We start from the raw sequence: 18,486 nt of genomic DNA on the forward strand, positions 1-18,486 counted from the left end.
ACTGTTTGGAATTCTGACATAAACCCTAGATCAGTTTGGGTTTTTTGGTCCATGCAACAGAAACAGAAACTAGACAAATAAATCAGAAACAGATAAGTATTAAAAGGAAATGGGAACTCTTGTAGACTCAAGGTGAAGGCTGAACTTCCAAGCCGAGAAAGGACAAAAAGAAGGTGCTGCCGCTGACAAAGATGGGCAGGGAGGCTTCATCCTCACATCGCTCCAGGAGAAACAATGCCACAGGTTTCTCTGGGTCTCATATGTGTCCTTGGCCCTGAGAGGTCTCTGCAGGCTCCTTGACTTTCAGCCCCATGAAGACTGAAGGCCAAGAGGGGAGGAAACTTCCCAAAAGGTATCAAGTGTTCTTACTCAAAGGAGGGGATGGAAGATGAGTGTTTAAAAAATAATAAATATCTGCTAGTAGTAGGTGGTATTTAATTGACTGGGGGTATATACTTAACTCTAAGATTCTAATTTAGATCCCCAAGTATCCTATTTCCATGTTATTGTGGAAGTAGAGAAACCCCAGTGTTACTGAGTTCAGTCATTGTTGAGGTCAAAACCCCAGCATTCAGGATACCAGAAGACTCCCTGATTCTATCGTTAAGACCTCAAGATACAGAAAACTTGACTTACAGTGGCTGAAGCCATGAAGGGCCCCCAACTTACCCCAATAACACAGATTCCAGAGGAGGGGGTGGTTCTGGCCCAGGCTCACAGCCCTGCAGGGTCATCAAGACTCAGGAATGTTCTTCTGTCCACCAGGCGGTCCTCAGCAAATGACTTTGAGTCAGCGTTGTTTCTCCCTCAGGGCTGCAAAGTGAACACCTCAGTGTTACAAGTTGAATTGTGTGTGTGTGCGTGAGTGTGTGTATGTGTGTGCACTCAGTCACTCAGTGCTGTCCAACACTCTGCAGTCCCATGGACTGTAGCCTATCAGGCTCGTCTCTCCATGAAATCCTCCAGTCAAGAATACTGGAGTGGGCTGCTCTTTCCTACTCCAGGGGATCAAACAAATACAGACAGTTTCAGGCTTCTTGAGTGCAATAAAGCAAGAAGAAGGGGCACTAAGAGAGTGGAGACAATGGGGATTGTTCCTTTGATCAGAAAGGCAATCATTTCCCCAGACATCTGAGTGCTTCCACCCCTGTGGTCAGAACTGGTTGTGTGGGGGTCTGAGATCATGAGCATTAGCCTCTGCAGGTTTTTGAGCCAAAGCAGAAGAGGGAAGAGGGGGTGGGGATGGGGTGAGGTGGGCCAGGTGCGGGGGCTAGGCGGCTGCTCTCCCCTTTCACATGCCTTCTAAATGGCACTTACTATTCTTTCTGGGGAGCAAGAGGACCAATTTTCAAGGCACATAAAGACAGTCTTTTCCAGGGCCAGTCAGTGGTGCCTCATCAGCTCATCCAGTTTACTAGAACTTGAGGTCCTTTGCTTTCTTTGGCAGCCCCAACTCAGCCCTTTCATTCATAAAAAGAAGTCAACCTGCCAACAAATCAGCAGAAGCCTACCAGAGTGCTGTGGTCAAGAGACAGGAAGCAGAAAACTCTGAGGAAGGCCAGCCTCTGGGATTAGATCAGTGCTGCTAGCATGGCGGCATCGGGCCATTGTGGGACACCTTTAGGTGACCTTCTAGGAGGAGCCAGGATGGGATTTGGGACTCCCGACGTGTGGCCCTACCACCCTGGTGGAGCATCTTCATTCTCCATCCCTAGCAGGCCAGTTTAGGCCCCTGTGCTTACTGTGCAGGCCAGCCAGGCTAGCAGGGGCGTGCCGCCTCTCCAGCTTCCTCTGCTAACATGAATGGGAAGGCTGTGTGAGTGTTTCATCTGGCAGCTGAGGCTCACAGCACCCTGCTAGAAGTTCACTGTCCCAAATGCCCCCCACTTGAGCCCAGTCTAGGGTCTATACCTGCTATTTTATCTAACTTTTCACATGCTCGTCCCCAGCCCTGGCCAGGCCTGCTCTAGGCATCAGAGGTATGTACCCACTAGTAGTGATCAGGCTCCCAGTCAGGAAGCAGCATCCTCGGAAAGAATCCAGAAGGGAATGCAATGAACCACCTCACACATGTCATGATGGCTACTGTAAAAAAAATCAACAACATCATTGATTCAGTGGACATGAGTTTGAGCAAACTCCAGGAGAGAGTGAAGGACAGGGAAGCCTGACGTGCTGTATCCATGGAGTTGGAAAGAGTGGAAAATAACTAGTGGCTGAACAACCACAGCCACAACTATCCGAAAAAAAACAAAAACAGAAATTGGAACTCTTGTGCACTGTTGGTAGGTGTATAAAATGACACAGCTGATGTGGAAAATAGTATACTGACTCCTCAAAAAATTAAAACTAGCGGGATGGGGAATATGTGTAAATCCATGGCTGATTCATATCAATGTATGACAAAACCCACTGAAATGTTGTGAAGTGATTGGCCTCCAACTAATAAAAAAAAAAAAAAATTAAAACTAGAACAACCATGCAACCCATCAATTCCATCTCTGAGTATGTGCCCCCCAAAATTGAAAGCAGGATCTTGAACAGATATTCAGACACCCATGTTCATAGCAGCATTATTCACAATAGCCAAAAAGTGGAAGCGACCTCAGTGTCGACTGACAGACGAATGGATAAACAAAATGTGACATATACATACAATGCAACATTATCTTGAAAAGGAAGGAAATTCTGACACGTGTTGCAGCATGGGTGATCCTTGAGGACATGAAGCTAAGTGAATAAATTGGTCACAAAAAGATAAATACTGTCTGATTCCACGCAAATGAGGTACCTTAGAGTAGTCAAATTCATAGATATAGAAAGAAGAATGGTAGTTTCTAGGGGCTTGGGGAGGACAGAATGGGGGTTATTATTCAATGGGTACACAGTTCAGTTTTGCAAGATGAAAAAGTTCTGGAGATGGATGGTGGTGATGACTGCACAACAGTATGAATGCACTTAATGCTATTGAGACGTACACTTAAAATGGTGAAGAGAGTAAATTTTGTGTCCTGTGTATGTCACCACAATTTTAAAAGGAAGAAGAAAAGAATGTAATGAAGGGGCTATAACAGAAGTGTAGGCAGAAATGGGGAGACCGCAGGAGGTGGAGTCACTCAGGAAGTGACAGCCGGGGTAAGGGCAGCAGGGAGAATCAGAGCCCAGGGCAGGGGCCGTAGTTAGAGAAGACTGCAGTCTTGCCCGGACCCCACCCACAGTCAGAGCAGGAAGCAAGCAAAGGGACAGAAGCGCCTGGCATGCTGGGTCCCCCTCAGTCCAGGCTCCTACCAGCACCTCCCGCTGGCCACACCCAAGGGCAAGTCAGAGAGTGAAAGATCCCAGGCGAGGCAGGCTGTAGGGTCTGTGTCCTCTTGGGGTGGCTCTGGGGCCAGGGCAGTCAGCAAGCAGACAGTCTAGTGGCTCCTGAGTACCTGGTTCTTATAGGCTAAGGAGAGGCTAGTCAAGAAAGAAGTACATTTTATTTTAGATTGTGCTCAGGACCACAAAGGAAATGAACCAGGCATTGTTACAGCCAGTGAGGACAAAACACCCCCATGGAATGCCAGAAAGTTCTCTCTGCAAAAATGACACATCTGGACTTGAGGCACTGTATTAGTCAGGGTTCTCCAGAGGAACAGAATCAATATATACACACATATACACATACATATACACACACATATACACATACAGAGAGATATATCCTATTGTTATATATATATACACCCATGTGTGTGTGTATATATATATATATACACACCCATGTTTATATATATATGTATATATACATGGAGGGAGAAGGAGATTATTGTAAGGAACTGGCTCATGTCACAATGGGGCTGGCAAGTCTAATATCTTCAGGCAGGCCAACACGCTGGACACCCAAGGCGGAGATGATGCTGCAAGTCTAGTCCAAAGACTAGAAGTAGGATTGCCTATTGCTCAGGGTTTCTCAGCCTTGTGGACAAGGCCCACTCACACTGTGGAGTATAAACTGCTTTACTGGCATTTGACCAAAACCTGGGCACCGTGGTCCAGCCAGGCTGACACGTAAAATCAACCACCACAGGCACCCTTGCCCATCCACAGCAGCATGTCATCTTATATGATGCCGCTAAGTTGGGTATCATATTCATACCCTGCACTTCTTCCCTTTACAGAGAAAAAGAAATTCTCACTTTGCAATTGCATCTGATCATCAGGAAGCTCTAGTTTTGTGGGAAGAGAGCTGCATCCAACCCTTCTGGAATCATTACCCAGAGGCACCCACTGGCTGACAGGGACAGGCTTCCTGGCTGGCAGACGATGCAGGGGAGTAAGAAGTGCACGGATGGCTTCAGCGACTCCTCAAGCATTGGCAGTGTGCTGGATGATGCAGACAAGGAGGTGAGCAGCCTCACGGACCGCGCTTTCCGGAGCTTGTGCATCTCAGAGGACGCATCCTTCCATGACTCTGACCTGGCCCTGTCCCCAGATATCACCCGCCAGGTGTTCGGGAATTTTCACCAGGGAACGGTGAGCCACACACACAGGAAAAGCGGCATCTGGAGTCAGTTACCATCCCAAGGTACTGAGCATGCAGGCTGGGCAGCCACATTCCAACAGCTGCCCAAGTACGTTCAAGGGGAGGAGAAGTACCCCAAAAGCAGCCCCCCGCTGACACCAGCCCAGAGGAGACTGGAAGTGCCAGTTTCTGGCCTGAGGAGCAGCAACAAGCCTATTTCCAAAGTGTCATCTCTGATCAAATCTTTCGACAGGACCGAGAGCCAAGGCTGCGACAGCAGGCCTCCTGCCAGCAAGCCTCCAGCTCTCAAAAATCCCCCCAAATTTGCTCCTCTTCCGGAAAGCGGCGTCAACTTCTGTTTCGATTCTGCCTTTTTGACCGTCAGGAGGGTGCCTGCCGAAGTCTCCAGCACCCATCAGACCAGCCACCAGCCTGGCCGGAAGCACGGAGAGCAGGAAGCCCCCAAGAACCCTGAAATGGCCAGTCACGGCCCCAGCAGCTTCCTCCCAACACCTGAACATGCAGCCAATTCATTCGAGCCAAAGTTCCCCTCTCCTGCCCACAAGGCAGCCACTGGTGAGCCTGGAAGGGGCCAGGAGTGGGCTCGCAAAGGGACCTTTCTCCATAGTGAGAACAGTGCTTTTGAGTCATGGAATGCCCACCAGCCAAGGCTACCCGAGAGGAAGGACGCTGCTGACGCTGTCCCAGAAAGCAAGGCTCTCAAGCATTATGAGGACACACCCTTGTTAAGAGAGCCCCCGGCCCCTGAGCACAAAACCTCCCCCTGCCATGTCCGGGCCAACTGCGGTCAGGAAGAGAACAAGATGGCTGCAGGGACACTCTCCACATCTGGAACCTGGGTGTCGAGGGATTTGGGAGCCCAGGTATTTCCTATAGAAGAAAAAACTTCCAGCTCACAGCCTGACCCTCCTCCACTGAAACCGACCCATGCCCCCTGGAGGAAACCAAAGTCTGGCAGGGGAGGGAAAGACAGTCTACAAGATGCTTCGGAAGAGAAGAAACAGACCAACTGGAGAGGCCCAGCCTTGTATACAAAGCACAATCCCCAGGCGCAGTTTCCAGAACAGGATGCTCTTGACGTGCCTGTGGAGCCCCACGAGCATTACGATCCTCCTTTCAACATCAGTAAGCTTCTGACCCCCGTCATACCCACCAAACAGGTCCTGGAGTCATCTGAGAGCCAGCCAGCGGAGATAACCCCTTCACCCCCAGGACAGCTAAATGGATACCAAGAGAAGGAGCCCAGTGAATGTCAGTCCCGAGACAGCTACAAATCCAAAGCCCCCAGCCTGCTGTTTAACCTCAAAGATGTGCGGAAGCGTGTAAAAAGCACGTACAGTCCCTCGCCTCTCGTGAAAGGCCTGGATGAGAAAATCAGAGACAAGCAAGAATCCCTGAGCAACGGTGGACTCCTTCCCAACGGGCTCGAGGAAAGCCCTCCGGATGAGCTCTCTAAGGAGACCCCAGATGACGGCCCTTCTGTGCCACTCATCAGTACCCAGAAGGACCCCAAAGCTGACCCTGATACAGCCTCTGCAGACAACTACCTAACTCTCACCTCACCATCAACTATCATCAAAGCCCCCTTCTGTGTCAACGGCGAGGCTGCCAACAGGAACAACTATGAGAAGGACGATACCAATGGAGAATCAGAGATGGGTGACACCAGGCCTGGCTGGCGTCCAGACTCCAGGCAACGCCGCCGCAGGAAACATCTGTCCCTGAAGCTTTGCAGTGAAGACCCCGAGGCAGGGAAGGCTGCAGAGACCCCAAAGACCCCCGGCCTAGAGAATGGATTCTTGAGATCCATCTCTCAAGAGACAGAACCCGAGAGAGAGGCAGGACTTCAGAATCCAAACTTCAACCCGAAATTCTCCCCAGGGCCCCTTTCTCCTGAGGAAGAAGATGTATTTTATAGCGACAGCCAGTCTGATTTTATGCCAGGCCTTAAAAGTAAGGCCAAATTCAGCACCAGCTCTTCAGATCAGTCCTTTGCCTCGTTCGAGGATCAGCAGAAGACGTGGTTCACGGAGACCCAGCAGGAAGACGGCAGGAATGACATGAGTGCAGGTGATGGTCAGAAGGATGAGCAGGAGAAAGTGATGGAGGAAGATGAGCTAGAGTACGGTGTCATGAGTAACGGGAACGTATGCGTGGAGGAGCACAGCAAGCGGGAATCCTTGCCAGAAGAAGCAAGTTTGCCGGGAGGTAGCCCCAGGAAGGCGCCAAGGGAGGAAGCTAATTTCAGAGGCACTGGGACCGGGGGAAGTAAGTCAGATAAAGCTCTTTCACATGCCAAAGGCCTTGCCCCTTCACCAGCTTCCACTTCAAACAAGCACATACTCTTCGCAATTAAAGACAACACCCTGAGGGCCACCCCTGTGATCAAACCCATCATGCTGCCCCTCCTGAGGTCCATGTCCTCGGAGTCCCCACTGGGCAGTGGCTACAAAGAGGAAGAACTGCCAAGGCCAGGCTGGGGTGGGGATGCTGGTCCCTGTGCTCCTGAGAGCCAGGAAATGCCCAGCACGCTGACACCCACCAGTGCACGGGACACACACGTGAAGGGCGTGGCCTGTGAGGGGCTGGAGGGCCATGAGTGGGAGCCCAGCGCCGCCAGGTCGGAGACCTCCCAGGCAGTCCCAAAGTGGTGTGTTCCATCTTCTCCGCTCACAGGAGAGGGCCAGGGGCTGAAGCCACCCCAAGAGGCCACACAGAAAGTTATGGTGAACAATGGCAAGAGTGGTTCAACAGACCCGGTGAAGCTGGATGCTCCAAGGTGCATCCCTACCATCACTTTGCCGGAAGATGACCCAGAAGACCAGCTACCCCCACAGCAGCTGGGAACCTTTTGGGAAGAGCAGGTGCAAGGCTTCAACAGTCACTTTTTGTCTGCCCCCAGAGCAGGGCCCCCAGGGAGAAGATGGGTCACCGGTGAGCTGGCGGGTTCCCCCAATGCCAGCTCGCTGGAGGAGAGTAGTGCATGTTCCCCGGCTGCCAGCAGCATTTGGGACGATGCTTCCCAGGTCCCTAGTGAGCCTGGCCTGCTGCCAGGGGAGCCTCCCCGCAGCAGCCCCTGGGTCAGCCCCAGCCCTGGCAGGGTGGCCCGGAGGGAGGACCTGACACACGCCCTCGCGTGGGAACCTGGCTCTGACCCCCAGCTGGAGCCGTCAGCCGAAGACCTCAGGACGCTTTCTCCGAGAGGCTCTCTGCTGGACGTGGCCACCAGCTCAGCTGGCCTCCTGGAGAAGCCAGAGCCTCCTGCTCAGCTGGAGAGGGCGGCTGGCAAGCCACCTGCTGTCCCACCCAAAACAGAGAAGGCCCTACGGCGGGCGAAGAAGCTGGCAAGCAAGAGGAGAAAGATCGACCAGCCACAGGAAAAGCATGGGGAACGCCGGGAGGAAAAGCTGAACCCCGAGGACTCAGAGCATAGGCCACTGTCCCCCAGAGAGAGGCCCCGTCCCAGGTTCCCTGCGGTCCGCTCCTTGCCCCCTCCCCTGCATCGCCACTCGGTGTCCGCCTTTTCAGAGCCAGTCCAGAGGAGGCCTGGGGGGTCCCAGTCCCTTACACCCCAGCCCCCTTACCCTGCCACCCAGAAGGTCCTCCAAGACCCCCAGTCTGGAGAGTACTTTGTCTTCGATCTGCCACTCCAGGTGAAAATCAAGACCTTCTATGACCCAGAGACAGGCAAATACGTCAAGGTCTCCATCCCATCCTCTGAGGGGGGTTCCCCTGAGCCAACCCCGCCGGACGCCCTTGCTGCTCCCTACGTGCTGTACCCCGGCTTCCGGCCCCTGCCCGTGACGGCTCTGATGCCCCTGCGCTGCTCCTCTCAGCTCTCTGCCCCCACCTTCCTAAGGCAGCGCCTTCATACCGCCGAGGCGGCCGGCCTCAGGCCCCAGAGCGTCCACGATGTGGTCCTGCAGCTGCCCTCTGAGGCTCCTGGCAACCCCACCCCGCCCTCTGCAGGCCAGCGCCCCGAGGGGCCTTCCCAGAGTGCAGGGCAGGAGGGGGGTGATGCTCCAAGCCTGGGCATCATCTCCACCAACGACCTAGAGGACTTTGCCACAGAAGGCATTTCTTGAGAATCATAGTGGGCAACCCGCCCCTGACCCCACAACAAACCCAGAAAAGCTACTTCCCTCTCCCCCTGAACAATCACACACACACACATACACACATCAACTCATATTCAGCCGTTTGAGATCCCTAAAATTTGTGAGAAAGCCAGGATCCTGAGGGGCTCGCCTCCCTGGGAAGGCACTGCTCTGCTCACATAAGCAGAATCCCTTCAGAGCTCCTGGATCCCGGACCCACTCCTCTTCCTTACTCCTTCCCTCCCTGCCTCCCTGTCCTTCTCCCCTGACCCTGGAACCCATGTGTGTCCAGCCTGATTCCTAACAAGCCTTCCCCTCAGCATCCCACCCACTCCTCCTCAAGGGCCGGCTCACACCCTGAGCACAACTAAGGCCCCCAGAAACGCTGTGCCCCACTGAGCCCTGGCTGGCAAGCATACCGCCCAGCACATCCCCTTCTAGGTCAGGTCACACAGGGGCCACCCCACCGTCGCTCAGACCCAGCAGCCCTTCCGGCTCACCTTAGGGGGTAAACGGCTGAGGAGCAACCCAAGGCAACCTTGCAGAAATATTTATTTGAATAGAATGGGTTTTCTTTACTGATGAAAGTTTCCTCTGAAGGCTATTTTCTGATCACCTTGTAAAAAGTGAAACAAGTTTGCAGACGAGGTGTTGTCCCTGGACTCTTATCTTCTGTGGGCAGTGACGGGTCTGTGCTGGTGAGTAAAGAGTCGTACCCTCCAGGTCTGCCATCACGATTGGGCGGCTACCCACGGTCTCCACTCAGAGCAGAGTGGCCTTGGCACTCACCCACCACAATCCCAGTGTCCCTGCCTTCTCGGGCCAGGCTCTCTACTAGCACTGGGGCAGCAAAGATGAGAGAGACCCTAGCCGCCATCAAGGATGACTGGGACCCAAGTCAGGCCCTAACAGTCCCGATGTAATCACTGGTACCTGTGCCGTGTGCTCAAAAGGAAATCACACTTCTCCCAAGTCCCTCTGGGATGTGGAGAAAAGAATCTGAATCAATTCAGGGTAACAGGGTGCAGTGACCACCTCTGCATCACTGAGAGCAGTGAGGCTCTGTGAGCTGATGCCCCCTGTGGACAACGTGTTGGGAAAGAAGCAGGCCAGCTTCGTGGGCCTCTACCCGGGGCTTCCGTGGAAGCTTCTTAATTTTTGCACTGTGGGAAAGACGGGGGCTAGAGTGCCTTCGTCCTCGTTTAGAAGGGGCAGCTGTCGAGACAGCTGTCAGGACTGCGCTGCTCACGTCCCAGGGGACCACACAGACTGCATTGCCCTGGACCTTTTAGCAAACATGCCATTTCTAGGCTGGGAAGATGGGGAGGCCCCCAGCTCACCGTGTCCCAGACTCACACAGAAACTGGGGCTTTAAACATATTCTGGGTTGTGATTTGGATTCAGAGTTTTATATACCTGCTTGTTTTCCACAAAAGTGCAACTGCACCTGAATTTCACTGTGAAAATGCTCCACAAGGCCCCCGGCCCCAGCCCAATGCCAGGAGCCTTGTCTACACCTGGTGAGTCAGCGGGTTGGTTAGCCAGGAACTCAGGCAGGCCATTGTCTGAGAAATCCGGTTCCCACGAGTCACTCACTGGGATGCCAATGAAGAGAACAAAGTTGTGACCTTGGCTCTGCCAACAAATCACCAAGCATCCTCTCACCTGTTTTCATCTTACTTAAATAGGAAAGATAGTATCTCATTTCAAAATTCTTAGGACCCAGGAAAAGAATTACCTAACAAGAGTCCCCCAGTTAAAAAATAACCATAGTTACAGTAACCATGTCCCCACAAGGAAAAATATACTTTATATAAGGAGAGTTCAAGTTTGGGCACCAGGCTTCCCCAGTGGCTCAGTGGTTAAGAATCCACCTGCCATGCAGGAGATGTAGGAGATGCCGGTTTGATCCCTGGGTTGAGAAGATCCTCTAGAGGAGGGCATGGCAACCTGCTCCAGTATACTTGCCTGAAGAATCCCATGCACAGCGGAGGCTGGTGGGCTACAGTCTGTAGGGCCAAAAGGGTTGGACACAGCTGAAGCAACTGAACACAAACGCGTGTTTGGACACCAGCCACCTTCTGTCTGAGGAGCAACATGAGCAGGGCTACCGATGGAGCCAAAAACATAAAGATAGACACTTGGAGATCAAGATCAGCTCCCCAGTCCTCTGCCCCTGTGGATGTAAAAGAGGAAAGGGTGTCTGGCAGAATGCAGCATCCATTCACAAGTCTAGAGAGAGGATTCCTTCCTTGGACATCTAGCCCCCCAGCCAAGTCAGCTGGATGGAAGGCCTCCATCACTCACAGCAAAGTACCTAAGTTCCTTAGAAGCAGATAATGCCTCCAGAGACGGAAGTCACTGAAGACCAATTCATTTGCAAATAGATTTCTTTCTGTTTCTGTTTGGGGTTGGGGGCAGTTATTAATGCCTCCTTCCTTCCTCCCCCCATTCCTCCCTCCTACCCTTTTTTTTTTTCTTTTCTTTCCTCCCTCTCTTTACATTTCTAGAGTTCCTGCTCTGTGCCAGGTGATTCACTGGGCACCAAAGATACCGTGATAATGAGATCTGATCTCTGTGCCCAGGGAATTCAAATCTGACAGAGAAGAAAGGCCAAGTCCACATGATAAGGGATTTAGTATGGTGGTCTGGAGGGCATCTGGCTCAGCCTGGAGGGAAAAGGGGACTTCTGTGGGAATGACACCTGATCTGAGCCAGGAAGTACAAAGTGGTGCATCAGCTTATGAGGAAGCAAGAAGTTCCCCATCTTTGATCTATCAAAGATGACATGTATTAAATACTAATACTTCTGTCTTGCCATATCAAAATGTACTGGCTTAGCTATTTGTTCACTAGCATTTCTAATCAGCATGAGCATCGAACCAAGTGTAGCCTGGTAGAATAGACCTTTGCTGATATGTCCATGATATCATGAGATGGTTGGATGCTAATATGTCCAGCATTTCCTGAGATAGTTGGGTGGCATTGCTGACTGGATGGACATGAGTTTGAGTAAACTCCAGGAGTTGGTGATGGACAGGGAAGCCTGCTGTGGTGCAGTCCATGGGGTCACAAAGAGTAGGACACGACTGAGCAACTGAACTGAACTGATATGTTCATCAGCTTCTGAGTTGATGTTTCACTCACCTGAGTTACCCAGAAAACCCACTATTTCTACCATCATGTTTAATAGAATAGTGGAGAGAATGGTGAGCATAGTGTTTATGGAAGCTGCAGGTAAAGGTCAGGCCTGCATCTTCTGTTTAGTGCGCTGCCCCTTTACTACGACTGACAGCTCTTCCAGGTCTCTGCAGGGGAGAAATAAGAGTGCAGAGCAGCTTGAGGGAATGATCGAAGGTCCTAGGGCTCTTCAGTGGAGAATGACCAAGAGCTCACAATGTCTGTCACACAGGCTATGCCAGCCCCCGACAGAGGAGACTGGAGCCTGGCCTCAGACCTCACCACAAATCTACGAGAGGCACCTACACTAGCTTCATGTGAGTGAAAAGGAAGCAGAGCACTGAGATGAGGAGTAACTTCCCACAGTCAGCAGTCACCGAGTGAGGAGCCCACTCACAAGGTCAGGTCTCTCACTTCGGGCTGGGCACTCAAACCCTCAGTCATGTGTCTCTAAGTGTGGTCCCTGGACCAGGAGCCTCCGCATGACCAGGGAACTTGTTAGAAATCCAGAATCTCCATCTGCATCTTCAAAAGTTTCCCTAGTGATTTGTTTGCATGTCAGACTTTGAGAAGTGCTAGCAGCCCCTGTTTGGCCTGGAAAGGAGAAGATTTAGGGGAAACAAGTTGATAGCTTCTTGTCTTTCAATACAACTATGGGTGAAGGAAGAGAAAGTTACATGTCTGGGTGGGAGTTGTGGGGGTGCTGATTCACAGTGACTGTGAGAAAGATGTCTCTAATGACGACAGCTGTCTCCACATTTGGCACGAGTGGCTTGGGGAGAACTAAGCTCTCTGCCACTAGAGATGGGCAGTAGAAGCTGATGACCCCTCTCCCAAGACTGGGATGGATACGGAAGTCAAAAGGGACCTAATGCCAGCTTCTGAGGCCCCAAATTATATGTGGGGCTGCAGCATGCCAGCGTCATGAATCCAAAGTCTACGCAGAGGTTGGCCACATGAAAGGATTCTTTCACTCATATGAATTCTTTCAAATGAGTGAAATAATTGCATATAAATGAGGGGAGCTCAGGGAAAAATCTGAACTCTATGCACGTGGAAAGCCTTTTGACCCAGATAACAAACACCCTCTCACTGGACACAATTGTCTTATGTGGTCCTTCCATATCACTGGCATCAGTCAAGCCCCATCTCTGGTTTTCCTTGCACTGATATCCTGTCATGTATCTATGTTAGGAATATATCTGAGAGCCCCCCATTCAGCAAGGTGACCCACTGCACAAGGAAGTGTGATTTCAAAAGGTCTCCGCATCTGTCCTGATCCACACATGTTAACCACACTTCCACTGCCAACGTTGCTAACTTCCCAGAGGATGGATCCTTTCGGTTGAAAACCTTTTGACCAATGTTTGATATCACTAATCATTCAGTTCAGTTCAGTCACTCAGTCGTGTCTGACTCTTTGCGACCCCATGAACCACAGCACGCCAGGCCTCCCTGTCCATCACCAACTCCCGGAGTCCACCTAGAATCATGTCCATTGTGACAGTGATGCCATCCAACCATCTCATCCTCTGTCGTCCCCTTCTCCTCCTGCCTTCAATCTTTCCCAGCATCAGGGTATTTTCAAATGAGTCAGCTCTTCACATCAGGTGGCCAAAGTATTGGAGTTTCAGCTTCAACATCAGTCCTTCCAATGAACACCCAGGACTGATCTCCTTTAGGATGGACTGGTTGGATCTCCTTGCAGTCCAAGGGACTCTCAAGAGTCTTCTCCAACACCACAGTTCAAAAGCATCAATTCTTCTGCACTCAGCTTTCTTTATAGTCCAACTCTCACATCCATACATGACTACTGGAAAAACCATAGCCTTGACTAGATGGATCTTTGTTGGTAAAGTAATGGCTCTGCTTTTTAATATGCTATCTAGGTTGGTCATAATTTTCCTTCCAAGGATCAAGCGTCTTTTAATTTCATGGCTGCAATAACCATCTGCAGTGATTTTGGAGCCCAGAAAAATAAAGTCAGCCACTGTTTCCACTGTTTCCCCATCTATTTGCCATGAAGTGATGGGACCAGATGCCATGATCTTAGTTTTCTGAATGTTGAGCTTTAAGCCAACTTTTTCACTCTCCTCTTTCACTTTCATCAAGAGGCTCTTTAATTCTTCTTCACTTTCTGCCATGAGGGTGGTGTCATCTGCATATCTGAGGTTATTGATATTTCTCCTGGCAATCTTGATTCCAGCTTGTGCTTCCTCCAGCCCAGCATTTCTCATGATGTACTCTGCATATAAGTTAAATAAGCAGGGTAACAATATACAGCCTTGATGTTCTCCTTTTCCTATCTGGAACCAGTCTGTTGTTCCATGTCCAGTTCTAACTGTTGATTCCTGACCTGTATACAGGTTTCTCAAGAGGCACTAATCACTGGGGGCATTCAAATCAAAGCCATAATGTGGTGTCACTTTAGACCTATTAGGAGAGTGACTATAAAATTAAAAATTAAAAAAAAACAGAAAACAAGTGTTGATGAGGATGTGGAAAAATTCAAAACTTTATGTATCACTGGTGCGATGTAAAATTGTGCAGCTGCTGTGAAAAAAAGTTAAGGCAAGTCCTCAAAAAGTTAAACAGAATTACTATGTCATCTGAAAATTTTGTTCCCCTATACAAAAGAATTGAAAGTATACAGATCTCAAAGAGATATTTGTATACCTGGTTTCATAGCAGCATTATTCACATTATCCAAAAAGTGAATGTTAGTCAAATGTTAGTCACCAGATGCACAAACAAAATGTGGTATATACATACAACTGAGTATTATTCAGCCTTTAAAAGGAGGGAAATCCTGACACATGCTACAACTTGGATAAACCTTGAGGACATTAAGCTGAGTGCAATGGTCCAGTAGGACAAACACTTCATGATCACACCTTTATGAGGCACCTGAGTAATCAAATTCATAGAGACAGAAAGTAGAATGCCGATTGCCAGGGACTGGGGAGAGGGTGGGATGGGTGGGGAGCTGGTGTTTAATGGGTACAGAGTTCTGGTTGGAAAGGGTCAAAAATGGCTAGAGTTGAATGGTGGTGAGTATACTTAACGCACACTTAAAAGTGGTTAAAATGGTAAATCTTATGGTATGTAAATTTTGGAAAACAAAACCAAAAAAATGCTATTGACCAGCACAAACATCCCACTAACCCTGAGGACCCAGCGCAGGGTTGGAGTTGGCGGAGCCACTGCACGTGACTCCACAGATGAAGATGGAGGAAGAGGAAGCTCCTGGGTCCTCCTCCCAAACCAGGTCCTCATCTTCCTGGCTCCAACACTCAGCAGCCCACGCGTCCCCTGGTGGCTAAGCCACAGTTCTGGTCACCATCCCTGCTGCTCTCAATCTCCTATCCCCAGTTCAGTCAGACCCCACATCTGCTGATTCTACCTCCAGATATCTATCAATGCATCAGCCATCTGCACCCCACCACCCCTCACCCCCACTCAGAGTCCCCTCACCGCCCCCACTCCCAACATGACTCCCTTCCAAACCACCACTCCCCTCAGGTAGTCCAAGATCCCCCCTAGTACCCCAGGGCTCCCTGCTCACCCCAATAAAGAGTCAGGCTCCAGAGGAGGGTGTGCAAGGCTACCCCATGCTGCAGGACCCCAGTCCTTTCCGGTTTCATCTCCTGCCTATTCCTACCGCTCCCTTGGACTCCCACTACCGTGAGCTGCTTTGAGTTGACCATATGGGCCATTTCCAGCCCCTCTGCACACTCTTTGACCCCACCCCCCAGCCTGTGCCCAGCAGAGTGGAGTTGGTGTGTAAGTTCAAGGCCAACTCAGAGGGTGCCATGCCACTTCCATAGGTCCCCTGGAACGAGCACTCTGTGCGTCCCCAGCTGCCACAGAGCAGTCCACGTACTGGGTCACTCTGCTATCAAAAAGCCCACCCTGGCCCACATCAAGATGGCTTAGAAAGACCCTGAGATGATACAGGAAGAGAGAGAGAGACCCCCACCCTCCTGTTTCAGCTCCAGCCTCTGGCTGTCCAAGCCAGAACCACCTTACCAAGCCATTCCCAGATTCCCTACACACAAAACTGGGAGAAATACTAAAATAGTGAGTGCTGTCGTTTGGAGCCTCTAAGTTTCAAAGTAGCTTATTACACAGCAACAGACAGCTGGAGCCCTCTCTCCCAGCCTCCCTTCCCTCTCCCTCTCCCTGGGCCCTCTGGACCCTCAGCCCCTCCCCACCAACCTGCCCTTGTCCACTCCTGCCCTAAGGTCTTCCCCGAGACCCCTTCTTCTCTAGAAGGCCACTCTTAATGCCCCACCTCCTGGCCATGCACCTCATTTTCCAAGTTCATGAGCATGTTGTACTTCCCCACCACAGCCCATATTATAATTGCCTGTCTGACTGTCTTTCTTGCCCACCCAACCACCAGGTTTAGAGGGAGGGATCTTGCCTATCCACATTCTCACTGCATCCCCAGCAGCTAGCTAGCATGGTGCCATGTCCAAGCTGGGCCACAGGTAAACATCACTGAAACTCCATGGAATTCTTCTTCAAAATTCTATTAAGAATATTTTGGGAGATGCAATCAATGCCATTTTGATCTTCTTTCCTCACTTTCCAAATTGTTAATACCATCTAGATGAGTTAAGCCACTACCACACCAGAGCAGGCATTCTGCAGCCCCTCTCCTGTATATGGGCAGCCAAGGAAGGAGGCTGTGGCCCCACAAATGGGGTCTCAGGCCCCCAAGGCCCAGGAACAGATGCTCCACAATGTAACACATAAGTCAGCATTCACAATTAGCTAATGTTCTTTGATGAGAAATTCCAGGCCAGCCAACAAAAGGAGGCCAAAAGGCTTGTCCAGGACTGACAGCAACATCCAAAACCCAAGTCAGAACCAAGTTATTCTCTGGTCTCGTGACGCTAAAGTGATGAGGACATTAGACAAACCTCATTAAGTAAAAGTGGTGAGTGTTCCTGAATTCTATTTATTGACACAGGGAGGACTCGGGATCAGACCACAGTCTTCTGAAGTATTTCATCATGTCTGGCTGCGAAGTGGTAAGGCCAGGTTAGTACAGATGTGGGTTTAACCCGTAAGTCACCTAAAAAAGAAAAATCAAAGGTGCTCTCCTTCAAGACAAGAAGGATAGTTTCAGCTGGTTATCTTTCTTCTCATTTCCCCTCAATCCGATGAAACTAATTGTAGTTCCATAGACAGAGAAATTAATATTATTACAAGAAAATAAAATGGCTCCAAAAGATAAACAGCGTCACCACCTGAGGTGTCCACACATCCATTTTAACTCTGTAAGTAGAATTTGAAAATTATCAAGCATGGAAGAGCTTTAGGAAATTCTAGAGGAGACATTGTTTGACATCGTCACCTCTCAGTGAATTTCTCTACGAGTCTTTGAAACAAGGTAACTCTGAAGGTTGATAGGAAGTCAAAGCAGCCACGAAGAGATTTTTCATATTCCCAAAAGTTCCAGCAGCTTCCTTTTGAGCATGTTCTTGGGGCTTCAAAAATTTAATACTAGCTGATCCCAGCGAAGCACATTTGCTAAAGGAACCCTGACCACATTATCTTTGCTGACGGGGGATCCACCCCTGGGGGAGACCTTTAGGTCTTATTCTTGGCGTGGCAGATGGAGAGGGGGAAAGGGCAAAAGCCACCAGAAGCCAGGAGGGAAAGAGAAGCCATATTCAATCCTCTCCAAAAATGTCTTCAGCATACTTGAATCTAATCTGAATCCTCCAGGCTATTGGCAGAAGATGCTAAGAGAAAGGATTTTCCTGAGTAAATCTGAGCTCATATTGGTGGCCTTGGTCTAAAGTAACTCTCAGTGCAACTCCCTTCTCTTTACTGCTTGAGCAGGGAATCCAGCAAATCAGAAAATATGTGTCCCTCCAAGGACATTGGAGACCTCTGTCTTCTCTTAGTACCAAAAAAAGGTCTTCATAGAGGCAAAAATTAGGGTAAAATAAAATAAATTATAAACCAATAGAGTTATAATAGAGTTCAATATATCAACTGAACTAAATTAGAGTTCAATCAATTGAACTATAAAATGTGAAATATTCCTATAACTGAATATCATATAGAAAGAAGTATGAATAAACTTAAACTACACATAGAAACACAGATGACTCTTACTGACTAAATATTCACAGCAATAAAATCAAGCCATAGAAGAAAAATATTTAAATGAAACTGAATTGGTTATTATCAATCAAATTAGAATAAGGAGTAAATAGAGACACTTCATAATGATGAAGGGGCCAATTTATCAAGAAGACGTAATGATCCTAACTCTGTGAGTCTAATAACAGAGCCACAGTGAAACGGGTAATGGGTCGCATTACCCAACAGATGGACAAAATTAAACATTCTGACAATCCCAAGTGTTACCAAGGATACAGTGCAATGAGAATCCTCACACACTGCTTGTGAGACTAGAACTTGGTACAAACACTGTATTAGTTATCCATTACTGTATAATAAAATAACACAAAACAAAACTTTTTAGAAAATTAACAGTTTAAAACAACAAACCTTTATTTTTTTATGATATTGTGGGTCAGGAATGTAGGAGTGGCTCAATGTCCCCCTTGACACTGAGTCAAATGTCCTGTGAGCTGTATACATCTGGCCTTCCTCAGTCAAGTAGTCTGAGGGAAGATGGAAGATACCTGCTCCCACTCC

At 49.5% G+C, this 18,486-nt stretch overlaps 1 protein-coding gene across 1 annotated transcript; it reads left to right on the plus strand.

The window, feature by feature from the left end:
• Positions 1-4,305: 4,305 nt before the first annotated feature.
• Positions 4,306-8,610, plus strand: C15H10orf71 (chromosome 15 C10orf71 homolog). The gene has a single exon (XM_061163077.1). The coding sequence runs from the start codon at positions 4,306-4,308 to the stop codon at positions 8,608-8,610; it is 4,305 nt and encodes a 1,434-aa protein (XP_061019060.1).
• Positions 8,611-18,486: the final 9,876 nt, after the last annotated feature.

Source organism: Dama dama, chromosome 15 (genome assembly GCF_033118175.1).
Source record: "Dama dama isolate Ldn47 chromosome 15, ASM3311817v1, whole genome shotgun sequence".
NCBI classification, from domain to species: domain Eukaryota; kingdom Metazoa; phylum Chordata; class Mammalia; order Artiodactyla; family Cervidae; genus Dama; species Dama dama.

What these genes read in the sequence shown, in the direction of transcription:
- C15H10orf71 (XM_061163077.1), top strand. Translation starts at nt 4,306, where the DNA reads ATGCAGGGGAGTAAGAAGTGCACGGATGGCTTCAGCGACTCCTCAAGC.